Here is a 13,102-nt window from a genome sequence, read left to right as displayed (position 1 = left end):
TGTTCACCAAACCTCTCCATCTCACCTGCAGTCAGTTCAGAACACTTGAGCTTGTCTTTTAAATTGCATGTCTCACCTACACTGGCTTCCCTTTCTTGGTTCCCAGCTCATTTAAAGATTGATTTTGAGTTTTTCATTATTAAGATATAAATCAATAAATGAAGTAGCTCCAGTTGGTGTCGCAGACCATTTAAAACCCCTTATCAGATCCACAGAGCAGTTCCTTCTGTCCGCCTCTTTGTTCAGGTTGAAGCTCAGGGGCGGCTCAGCCTTTTCAGCTCCAAAGCAGTGTAACGCCCTGCCTTCACATGTTCAGCTGTCCTCCACACTTCCTTTTTTTTCTATATTTTATTGGGCTTTTTTTTTTGGCCTTTATTCGAGAGGACAGCTTAATAGAGACAGGAAATGTTGGGAGCATGCATGGCCGACGCCGGGAGTACCTGTGACCGCCCTAGTGAGAACTAATAGCCTCTGTATAGGGGATGGGCGCTTATACCTCTAGGCCTGATTTCAAATCAGATTTGAAAACACACTTTGCTTCTGGCATTAGACTTCTGATAATCTAAAAAAAACGATGTGTCTGCATACTTAAATGTTCTCTTCCTGTTTAATGGTATAGGAGGCTGGAGCCAATCCCAGCTCCACAGGTCATCACAGGGCAAACATATGAGTGGGCAAACATCAACTCTCATAATATATACTAACGCAGGCAGTTTCAAACTCAGTTAATCTTTTTATTTCTGTTGACCGTGGGATTCAAAATGAAATACATGTTTTTATATTCTGCAAAGTTAAACTTCCTTGTTTGAAACTTATAGGGCAATAAACTTGACATTGGCTGTTTTCTTTACATTGTCAGATTCTCTTCTTGAATTTTGGAGAGGTTTTCACTTTTAAATGAACGTGTTTTCAAGCTTAGACTTTGACGGAGAATACAAGAGGGCCATGTCCTGTTCAAATCCAGCAAAGTGTTTTTATATAAAGCCACACTATGTTTTATTTCTTAAACTTTAGTATATAATTGTTGTGTTTTTGCCATCCAATCAGAACGATTCATTGATCACATGTAGAAACTAGGAGTGTAATGGTACACACAAATTTTGGTTTGGTTTGGTACATTTTTGGTACAGTAAGAGGAGAAAAAAGCAACAATAAAATAAGATTAATTTCCTTTATTAGGCACTTAAAGAACTAAAAAGAATAATACATTAAAACATAGAATCCTGCAGAACTCCCTCCAAGCATTGAATGCAAGATTTTCAGTGTTGTAGGTACAGAACAAGTAAATATCTGTACCAAAATAGTCACGTTATTAATAAAAAACTATGTTGAATTTTTAGTGTTTTTAGTGTAGATGCATCCTTTCTATCATGCTGCTTTGCTGTATGTTGGTGCCCCTTGAGATAGTGCTGACAGACAAAGATATGCACATAAACCCACACACCAGAACACCCCTACACTGCACTCAGTGCACTCTCTGCTTCATTAAGCCAACACACACACACACTCAACAACTCAAGGTTACCTTAAAGGGAAGCTAAAGAGTAACAATCTTTGAGTCTCTTTATGAACCTTAAAAAGCCTTGACATGACCATGAGTGGGATTGACAGAACACCGGGCATTTGTAGCATCTGAGTATCGCTCTTCATATGATGTCATACAAAATGTTGTGTAAGAAATTTTGACCATGTGTTTTTTGATTTGAAAAGCTCAGCATATTTGCACTTTCAAATGTATATGGTAATGGTTTGATCTCACTTCTATGACTTCTGACATGCCCATCCCTCACTCTCTGAGCTCCTCTCCTTCCTTTTCATCCTGTTTCTTCTTCTTCTTCTTCTTCTTCTCCTCCAGCCACAAACCAACAACAACCCCTGGATGCTGCTCTACTTCATCTCCTTCCTCCTCATCGTCAGCTTCTTCGTCCTCAACATGTTCGTGGGCGTGGTGGTGGAGAACTTCCACAAGTGTCGCCAGCATCAGGAGGTGGAGGAGGCCAAGCGGAGAGAGGAGAAACGGCAGCGACGCATGGAGAAGAAGAGGAGAAGTAAGAGGGGAGGGAGGAATGGAGAAATGGAGAAATGATGCTTGGAGAAAATTGGTCGAGGAAGGGACAGAGGCTCTGAGGAAGGATGATAGATGAGGAAAGGGAGAGGGATTAGGGAGGAGAATTGGGTTCAAATGAGAAGAAAATTCAAAGTTAGGAGGTAAGGAAGCAAAGAGGAGGTGAAATGAAGGATGGAAGGAAACAGATTAAAGTACAAAAGCAGGTTGTATTAATTCCCAGCAGAAAGGGGAGACTGCAAACTTAGTCAGCAGAAGTATAAATAAGTGGACTGATAGTATCTGGAGCTTTGGACAGACGAAGCACTTCCCTTTAACCATTTCAGTGCCAAGACCTTTAATTTCCTATTAATAGAAGTTATCCAGCCTCACCGGTATGATGTCAGGGAAGCCACTTCTCCAGCTCATATAAAACCACTTAACCTCTCTGTCACATTTATCAACCTTTTCTCTTCACATTATCATGCACAGTAATCTCATTCTGCATTTTCTTCGTGGTTTTCCTCCCTCCTGGAGAAAAATAAATCATAAAAGAAGTCATTTCTGTTTCCATCCCGCATTGCTTTCACCGAATACCCACACCTCTTTATTTTCCATATCTCATATTCCTTTGAACACCTTTTTCTTGTGTACTTCATTTCACCCCCGCTGGATTCATTTTTCCCATTTATTCCCATCTTTTTGTGTTTTCTCACCTTTTTTTTCACATTTGGTGCTTTCATTTTCTCCCACTTCCTTCCTTTCCTCACAGATGTATTCCATCCATCAGCTTTTCTTTTCCTGCACCAACCATTAAAGCCTCTGGAAACGTAAATGGAATATTTCGAATTCAGATAGAATATCAAAATGTAATGTGTTATCAAGCTTCAGCAAAAATCTGAGTGAAAATAAACATCCACAACTATGAACAAACTTTGTTCAAAAACAGCTTATTTTACAGGTCAGAGCATTTCTCAGGACTGTGTGGGCGTGGCCTAACTCTCTGATTGAAAGGTCAAGAGAGAGTTCACATCCTGCATGTTTGAGCCGTCTTACTCTGAATCTAAAGACATCAAAACTCCAGAATCTGAAAATTATTCATTTCAAATGGTCTCTGAGAGCTGAGTCATAAAATACTTAAGGATCAGGACTTCTATCATTTATTAGTTTTATCACTCTGAAGTCTCCGGGGAATCAGGACCATGGGACGCCCAGAGCAGAGGAGGCTGAAGTGTAGTATGTGCACGCAGAGGAGCTCGGCTCCGGGTGTCAGACGGAGCTGTTTGGGGAAAGTTAGTGGACCGGTCCTGGGGGATGTTAGTGAAGCGGTCCCTGGGGAAAGTTAGTGAACTGGTCCTGGGGAAAGTTAGTGAATCGGTCCTGGGGAAAGTTAGAGAACCGGTCCTGGTTTAAGTTAGTGAACTGGTCCTGGGGCAAGTTAGTGAACAGGTCCTGGGGAGAGTTAGTGAGACTGTCCTGGGGTAAGTTAGTGAACCAGTCCTGGGGAAAGTAAGTGAACCGGTCCTGGGGAAAGTTAGTGGGCCCGGTCCTGGGGAAAGTTAGTGAACCGGTCCTGGTTAAAGTTAGTGTACTGCTGAACCGGTCCTGGGGAAAGTTAGAGAACCGGTCCTGGGGAAAGTTAGAGAACCGGTCCTGGTTTAAGTTAGTGAACTGGTCCTGGGGCAAGTTAGTGAACAGGTCCTGGGGAGAGTTAGTGAGACTGTCCTGGGGAAAGTTAGTGAACCAGTCCTGGGGAAAGTAAGTGAACCGGTCCTGGGGAAAGTTAGTGAACCGGTCCTGGTTAAAGTTATTGAACTGGTCCTGGGGAAAGTTAGTGAACCGGTCCTGGTTAAAGTTAGTGGACTGGTCCTGGGGAAAGTTAGTGGGCCCGGTCCGGGGGAAAGTTAGTGAACTGGTCCTGGTTAAAGTTAGTGAACTGGTCCTGGGGAAAGTTAGTGAACCGGTCCTGGGGAAAGTTAGAGAACCGGTCCTGGTTAAAGTTAGTGAACTGGTCCTGGGGAGAGTTAGTGAGACTGTCCTGGGGTAAGTTAGTGAACCAGTCCTGGGGAAAGTAAGTGAACCGGTCCTGGTTAAAGTTAGTGGACCGGTCCTGGGGAAAGTTAGTGGGCCCGGTCCTGGGGAAAGTTAGTGAACCGGTCCTGGTTAAAGTTAGTGAACTGGTCCTGGGGCAAGTTAGTGAACAGGTCCTGGGGAGAGTTAGTGAGACTGTCCTGGGGAAAGTTAGTGAACCAGTCCTGGGGAAAGTTAGTGAACCGGTCCTGGTAAAAGTTAGTGAATCGGTCCTGGGGAAAATAAGTGAACCGGTCCTGGGGGAAAATAACTGAACCGGTCCTGAGGGAAATCAGCCGAGCATATGCGGGACTGTTTTAGGCACTCGGCCGCTATTCAACTCAACCATGTCCCAAAGTTTCCCCAAATCCACCACAGTTAGGGAAATAAAGAATGACAACAAGCTGTCATCTTCACTGGTTGATATGCAGACAGGGACACACGAGCACAGTGGTGCAAAGAGCAGAGAGACAGCTATACAGACAGATTACAGGCAGTACGTGATTAGCAAACAAGCTAACAGCTCAGACAACACTGAGGGGAGCTGGCTGAGACGTCAGGAGACAGTTTGAGCAGGAGCGGAGTAGTTTTGTTGAACATGTGTGCACGTGACTCAGTGTTTAATTTCTGATTGGTTGGATATTTATTACGTAATAAATATCAGGTTAAACCAGCCCCCTTAAAACCCAGTGTGAAAATGTGTTGAAAAACGTATTTGAATATACTTGAAAAATGGATCAAAGTTGAGTTCTAATATTTTTACATAGTTTTTAGTATTTACATATGGTCTGAAATATCATAGGTAGAATGTTTTTGTTGATTTGGGTTCCCAGAGGTTTTAAAGATCTATCTTCCTCTTTCTTCTCCCCTCCTCCTCTCTCTCCAGAGGCCCAGAAGATGCCGTACTACGCGTCCTACAGTCCGGCCCGCCTGGCCATCCACACTCTGTGCACCAGCCACTACCTGGACCTGGTCATCACCTTCATCATCTGCATTAATGTGATCACCATGTCTCTGGAGCACTACAGTCAGCCACAGGTGAGCGTGTTTCTCAATGGCGATGGAGGGGTGTGGGCGTTTGCAGAGTCAGACGGACCCAGCGGACTTGTTTAAGGGCTCCTGAGTGGGCGGTGATACACCATCTGGGCTGAGTTTTTTTAGAAGTGGGCACTCCTGAAGGCAGGCTGCCAACCTGCTGCTCTGAATCAGCAGCAAAAAAAACAGCCAAAACCCAAACATTCATCCACATGCTGGGATACAAACCGTCTGGCAGATTGTGGAGTTTAAAATGTTTTCAGAGGTGGACATGAAAAAGAGTCAGTGTGAATTTAAAGACGTGTGAAGTCTGACAGTGGTAAACCACATTACTTTATCCTGACTCTGTTACCTCATTGTGCTGCGGGAGAAATGTGTCTTGGGATTTGCAGATCTGCAGATAAAAAGTTGTCTTAAAGATTTATTTATTTTTATCTTTACATCCATATTAATAACCTGCAAAGCAATGATAGTTTTACAAAAGAGCTGCAGAGTCCTCCTGCTGAATTACAGACAACATTATCTGCCAAGTCTCCACAGACTGAAATGGAATAATCTATAACGTATTTCAAGCATAATTATTATCGCCGTATTTTCCTTGCAGGGGGAAAATGGAATAGCTTGAATAAGCAGCTACAGGAAAAACAAGCTGTAAATGAGCCAGTATTAAGGTGCAGGAGAAATATTAGCTTATTATCAACATGACAATGAACTCATTGTTTCTGCTAAGTGAGACTTGTGTTGTCTTGAAGCTGCCGGCTTTCCGTGTTGCACTTCAACATCTAAAACAGCAATATGCCCGAGTTAAAGATAGTGCATGTTTGCAGCTTTTGTAGCAGGCTGCACATATGAAGCCTACACAACTCATTATTTCCAGTTTATCTTTTAGGTCTGTTTACGCCAGCTCTTACAAACACAGACACTCCAAGTCAACAGCTATCGGAGCAGCGCTGGTGTCCAAAGCGACTGCCCACACATGACAGGCTGCAGTCGGAGCGCTGCAGGTTTTAAAAACATAATAACAGAAGACTTAAGTTAAAGGAACACAGAGGGAGCTGAAGAGTGGGATACTGGTTAGAATCATAGACTTAAAAAGGGATGTGGTCTCTGTGAGAGAGCGGGATGAGGCGGGCCCTTAGCGTCCTCGCTAACAGCTACAGTCAAGACAGCCGTGCCATTAATCACACAAAGCTTGTAACCTTAATATCTTCAAAACTAATGATTATTTAAAAAATATTCATCCCTACAGTGTGTATGAATAGAGAAATGAGCTATTCAGACCAGAATTGTTTTTTGAACCAGGCTGTAAACATGTTTATTTCTGCTGTAAAGGTTGTCTTTTTTTTTAATGGATGTGTATGTGGCTTCCAGAGCTCTTTGAGCCAGCCTCAAGTGGACACTCAAGGAACTGCAGTTTTTAGCCCTTCTTCATTTACTTCATATTTCAAGACCAGATGTTGCTGCCTGGTTAAAAAAAAGTATAAAGGAGGTTAGCACTACTTTAAGGTTAACAGGGAGAGTAAAGTAGCAGACTATTTTGTTAAGCTAACTTAATTTTTTTAATACAGAGCTGCTGAAGTCCGAAAAGTACATTTTTGTTCAGCTTCTGAGCACAAAATAATACGTTTTTCCCTCAAGATAATTATTTTGTGTTCACTATATGAAAAAAAATGATTTGGGGACTTCAGTTGCTCTTTACTTTTTTAATTTTGATTTTTTTTTTTATATTGTAGGAGGGTATGATAATTGTCTCCAGAGTTATTAACATAGACTGTATAAAATATGGACGTAGTATCCGTGACGTCACCCATCTGTTTCTGAAGAGCTGTTTTGAGACCAATCGGCTGCGGCAGCCATATTGCTTCTGTCGAGCCAGTGTGACGTAAAGAGGCGGGCTTTGAGCCTCCTAGCCAACAGCTGCAGTGTTCCCACAGGCAGCTGTGCCTCTCATTGGAAGACTAGTAATCTCAATATCTTCGAAATTGCCGAATTAGAAAAAAAATCACCCCCCTCACAGTGAGAGGACATCGAGAAATTAGCTATTCAGACTACACTCATCTTTTGTACCAGGCTGTAAACATGTTTATTTCTGCTGTAAAGATCGTCTTTTCCCCATTCATGTGTATGTGACTTCCGGTACTTCCGGAGCCAGCCTCAAGCGGATCCTCGATGAACTGCAGCTTTTAACACTTCCGCATTGACTCATATTTTTAGACCGGAGGTTGCCGCTTGGTTATTAAACAATATTGATAACTTCAAGTATTCAGCTAGCCTAGTCTATGTAAGTAACTCCAACTGTAACTCCACGAATTTCTCCATTGTGGGACGAATAAAGGAGTATCTTATCTTATCTTATCTTAAGGACTGTAAACAGCTAGCCTGGTGTTTTTTAAAGGTAAAATCTGCATCAAAGATCATACAAACACATTTTTATGGTTCATGAGGGGCTATATGTACTGGATTATTTTTGGTTAGGATAGGTGGTTGTAGTCTCAATGGCTTGTACCGCTCAGTGCACTAACAGTTAGCTGAAATAAGCAAACCAGCTGCTATTGGTTATTTTTTATTTATTTATTTATTTGTTTATTTATTTGGATACCCATTAGTTACTACCAAGGTAGCAAATACTCTTCCTGGGGCCCACTCATGCAAATTTGTACAATCCACTCACAATTTACATTTAAAAACAAAACAAGTCAAAAGTCAAACTTAAAAAAAACAATATCACTTCATTAACATTGTACAAACATAGAAAGTGTCAATTTTGTCTTCTCATTATACTCTTACTATATTGTTTTCAACTAGTAAATCAAATAATGTGTTTTTCAAATGATCAAACAAACTGTATTGGGACAGAACCGCAGCAGAATGTTTGGTTTTTTTCATCAGATTTGACTTTTTTTCAAATTAAAAGCATGGCTTTGATTGGATCCTATAGAAGTATAATAGTGCAAATTTCCATTTGATTATATAGTAAGATTTATGATGCACATCATGCATGATATTGTTCCCCTGGGACTTATCTAAAGATAATTACCCCTGTACAAGGATGCCCTATCAAGGTTGGAGTTGTGGGTTCAATCATAACATCATTCCAAACTTCATTATATAATTTTCAGCCTGACTCATTAATGGCTGCGTGTCCTCTGTTCCTCCCCAGAGTCTGTCATAACTCAGTTGTTGTCTGAGTCATTAAAGAGTCTTCTGTTCAAAGAGATATATTGGCAGCTTTTCTCACATTGACGGATCAGGTTAAAGAACAACTACTGATGTTTTTCTCTCTTCCTCTCCCTGTTCATCAAATAATAATTGTATTGACATTTCAAAACAAAGAAAAAATCTGTCACATAAATCTCACTACAGACCCAAAAGTGGTTCCACTTTGACCCATGGTGCAACACAGCAGAGGGAATGAACAACTCTTGCTCTCTGTTTTTTTATTGTTTTTTTATTTTACCTCCATTGTTCTTTAACCTTTGTCCCTCTCTTGTCTTAGTCCCTGGAGACCGGACTGAAGTACTGCAACTACTTCTTCACCTCCACCTTTGTGATCGAGGCGACTCTGAAGCTGGTGGCGTTTGGCTTTCGGCGCTTCTTCAAGGACAGGTACAGAGGGAACACTTCCTTTACAGACACTGATGTGCACAGATTTTAAAGTATAAATACTGTTGATGTTTGTTTGAGGTACAGGAGGCTGTTACTATCAAGTTTAGTATCTTCTCTACTTGCACAAACATCAGGACGTCTCTGCAAAATGTCCCTCAGTTTAACATGTCAGAAAAGGAACATATACATTTGGACTCCTAAGTTTACATACCCTGGCAGAATTTATGATTTCTTGGGTAGTTTCTGTTGTCATTATGATATAAAAAGAGTACACACAGTGGTTTGATAATAATTTGCTTCACCCAACCACTAACCATGAGTGGAAAAAAAAAGTTTTTCTCTTATCTTTCATATTCTCTGAAAAATGGCCAGAAAAAATCACAAAATCTGCCAGGGTATGTAAACTTTTCAGCACAACTGTTCTTGTTTTTCTTGCATAACCCAGTTCACTATGGTTCAGTTTGGTATAGTCTAACTCTTCACAATGCAACGTCTTATACTGGCAGCTCCAGTAAGCATTGAGGGTTACACTTTAACATGGGACTTCCACCAGATTCGTGTCAGGTCCTTCTCTGATTCCCTGCAGTCCTGCTCCGTGCTCTCTCGTCCACCAACACCCACCGGTTGCGATCTCGTAATGCAGCACAGAGCAGGACCGCCGGGCAGCTGGACCAAGGTTTTCCTGCAGCAATCACTGAATCAAGGATCCTCCTCTCCTCATCCATGTTGTCTTTATGGTCCTCTGAAAACCTCTGACCTGTTGACTACAGGCCTGACTCAGCTCTAAATGGCAAAAATAGAAGTCTTGTGTATTGGATCCGTTGCGTTACGACCTGCCGGATCAGAGACGCAGCCGGAACGCAACGGAGCGGATCCAGTGGAAGTTAACACATTGACTAGAATAGAAACCTATCATATTCAGTGCCGTGACGGATCGGAGATGGACCGGAAACGGATCTGGTGGAAGTTGGCCGTAACTGTATTACCTGGAAATCATGAACAGTGACATGGGTGATCTTTTTGTAGAGCTTCTGGAGAGAAAAGTTCTTTAAGATTATCTTGCATGTTAATATTGAGCTGCAACGGAGCAGAAAGTTTATATTTTAATAGATAGAGGAGATTCGTCTCTCCCTCCAACGTCTAGTTAATCCAGAGAGAGGTCTCTCTGTCTCTCTGTCTCTCTCCACCATGTGTGCAGGCTGGTGGAGCAACTGTGATGGTGTTGGAGGATTTTTTTTTAGATGACTGACTTTGTAGATTTTATCTTTCAGATCCTTGTTGTTGTTGTTGTTGTTGTTGTTGTTTTCAGAGCATGCTGTTAGTTAATGCTGTTTCCATTCTTTGTAGGAGTATAAAGAGGTATCTTAATGCTCTTTGCAGCATGTTATCACTACTGTCCCTGTCTCTTTTCTTTTTTCCCTCTCTCTTGTTCTTTGCTTTCTCTGCGGTCACACTCTTGTAAGCTTTTCGGAAAGCTCTGACTTTATTAGACAACCCAGTTTTTCTGTGTGTGTGTTTACAACCTTTGAGTCTGGTTTGTGCCACTTCTGTTTCCCTGGAACTGAGATGTAATCTAGGACAAGACACAGTGATTGTGAAGAAACATCCCCCCGGGCAGCATTTTAGGGAGAAAACTTAAATGAACCCAGAGGTCAAGAATGTTTTTTGACCCCTGTAAGAGCGGATACTACAGTAGATCTTATATTAAGGTTTGATCAAAGGTAGTTTTGACAGTCAGACAAGTTTTTCTCAGTTAGTTTTTTCTGGTAGTACAGCCTTAAGCCAAGGTGGAATCCAACTTGTTGCCCTTCAGAATATTTTCTTTCTAAGGAACTGCGCTGCCTAGAATTTAAAGATGCTTGGAAAGCTCTAATAGAGCATTGACGAAGAGGATATGTTGTACAGACTGTGCAGGAGCTGCAGCATGCCAGTTTGTCTGCATCTAAAGGGTCTCTCTTTAAATGTAGTTCTTACTCAGCTGAATTAACGTCATTCAGAAGCGACATAGACGGCTCAACAGTTATCCAATGCTCAATCAGCTGTTTTTGTATACTGAAAGTTGATAATAATGTAGTTGATACTTTATTGAATGAAGACCATCTTACATACAGAGTGTGCAAAATGTAGAAACATACTCCAAACCAAACTGCATCCCTGAAAGAGTTTCTTAAATGAGTGTGGATGCCTTTCTGTGCCACGAATAAGAAAGCATTGGTCTGAAATGTTAAAGTATTCATTAAAGTTGAATGTTTTTTGCACATTTTTATAAATGCGTGCCTCTGAGTATCCAACTTCATTTTGAAAACCTGATTAAAACCTCAGCTAACACTGTTACTTGCAGAATATTCATAAATATTCTAGCTGCAGCTGTGCTCACTTACATCTGCCAATCTTAAACTTTTAGAGTCCTCGCGGTGTCTCTTGGCGTACTTGGTGAATCATCCTCTTGACTTTCAGGAACACCAATTAGTTAAGTTTGAATTTGTGAAGCAGCAACATTGGGGAATCACTTGACTGTACCAAAGGGTGCTGTTTACCTAACTTAGCCAGTGAGCCCTTCAAGTTAGTGAGCAATCCAGAGTGTGAAAGATTCATCGAATCAGAGCGGGGAACAGCCAAAAACATGGGACCAAAAGCAAACCCTTGACTGCTATGAGTGCGTGATCCCAATCGCCTTTGCTTGTTGATTTGCTTGATAATGTTAACAGCCACCTCGTCACTTAAATCTCCTTTTGGCATGAACTTTAATGTTGCATCAACAAGTGTTGTAATACTCGAGTCTAGGACTCGGACTTGAGTCCCAATTTTCTAGACTCATGACTCGACTTGTACTCAAGCACTGATGACTCGGACTTGGACTTGGACTCGAGCATTGACTGCATTAGGACTTGGAAGATTGGGAGGAGGACTCAGGCTTTTGCATTGATATACTGTTTTAATGTTTATGTTAGATTTTTTTCTTTTCATATAATTTATTCCGTTCATAGCAAGGCCTCGTGCGTTCACGTGATGTCTTGTCCAGCTTCGGTCACTGCCAGGATAAAGAGATTCTTCCAGCCGTGCAATTTGCTTTCAAAGATTTCGCAATAAATGCATCAAGAGCAGAGCAAAATGTTGGATATGTAAAAGACCCTTCAAGTAAAGGAAAGAGTCAAGCTCAAATTTTAACAGACATCTGTCCAGGATGAACCCAGAAAAGTAAGAGAGATGCTAAAGTAACTGAGAATGTTTATTACTTTACTGTGTTAGTATGCTAACTGCAATACCAAGCGTCAACCTCCGGCCGCAAGAATTGAAGCCAATGCACAAGTGTTAAAAACTGCAGTTCCTTGAGTGTCCACTTGAGGCTGGCTCCGGAAGCACCAGAAACCACATACACACAAATTCAAAAAAGCCGATCTTCACAGCAGAAATAAACATGTTTACAGCCTGGTTCAAAAAACAAGTGTTGTCTGGATAGCTCATTTCTCGATCGGCACACACTGTACGGGGGGTTGAATTTTTTCATAACACAGCAATTTTGAAGATATTTATGTGGCCTGGTCATAAAATGACAGGAACAGACACAGAACACGTTTTATGTGGGTCTTTATTCCCAGACTGGACTTATAGAAAACATAAGAACAGCATTAATCCTTTTTGGATGAGAAGTGTAGAAAGTCCAAGTTTTAATAATAATTAATGGCTGTCCTATCTCACTTCTGTTTCAGGAGAATGTTCAAAACCATACACTCCAGATAACTAAACCTACATCCGTAAATTGCTTGTTTGACAAATGTATTAAACACTAAAGACAACAGTAGTGGCTTTCCACTCATGTGTATACTCTGAGTCTGCACACATACAGACACACACCTGGATCCCAACTCTGCTATCTCCCCTGCTGCACTGCTGTTCAGCTTTTCCTCAGCGTGGCAGAAATCAAACACACACTCAGCACGTTCTCTCGATCCTCTTTGGATTACATTAACGTTTATAGGTCTTTCTCCATCTTTATGGAGAAAGATAGACACCTTCGCGGTCTAACGTTTCGGGGTCTTTTTGTTTACTTTTTCTCCCCGGAGGCTACAGTCTCGTGAGATCTCGTGCTCTCGCGGGTCTAACCCTGCGCCGCTTTTAAAGGGACAGCGTTACCTCAGTACAGTGGAACAGCTCTCATAATAATTATGGCCATAGGTTAACATATCAGGCTATCAAAACCAAGCGGCAAACTCCGGTCTCAAACAATGAAGCCAATGTGGAAGTGTTATAAACTGCAATACATCGAAAATCCACTTGAGGCTGGCTGCAGAAACACCGGAAACCACATAGATATGAATGGGAAAAAGGCGATCTTTGCAGCATTAA

The 13,102-nt window shown here is 41.5% G+C and overlaps 1 protein-coding gene across 1 annotated transcript in view; it reads left to right on the top strand.

The window, feature by feature from the left end:
- Positions 1–13,102, top strand: part of cacna1ia (calcium voltage-gated channel subunit alpha1 Ia) — a 427,222-nt gene that overhangs the window by 338,909 nt on the left and 75,211 nt on the right. Inside the window, exons 27-29 of the mRNA XM_034687815.1 lie at positions 1,856–2,048; positions 5,001–5,152; positions 8,646–8,755. Of these exons, the coding sequence (XP_034543706.1) occupies positions 1,856–2,048; positions 5,001–5,152; positions 8,646–8,755 (455 nt within the window). The remainder of the gene's footprint in view (positions 1–1,855; positions 2,049–5,000; positions 5,153–8,645; positions 8,756–13,102) is intronic.

This window comes from Notolabrus celidotus, chromosome 7 (genome assembly GCF_009762535.1).
Source record: "Notolabrus celidotus isolate fNotCel1 chromosome 7, fNotCel1.pri, whole genome shotgun sequence".
NCBI lineage: Eukaryota > Metazoa > Chordata > Actinopteri > Labriformes > Labridae > Notolabrus > Notolabrus celidotus.
Note: the sequence above shows the minus strand (reverse complement) of the source record. Positions and strands in the feature narration are given on the sequence as shown.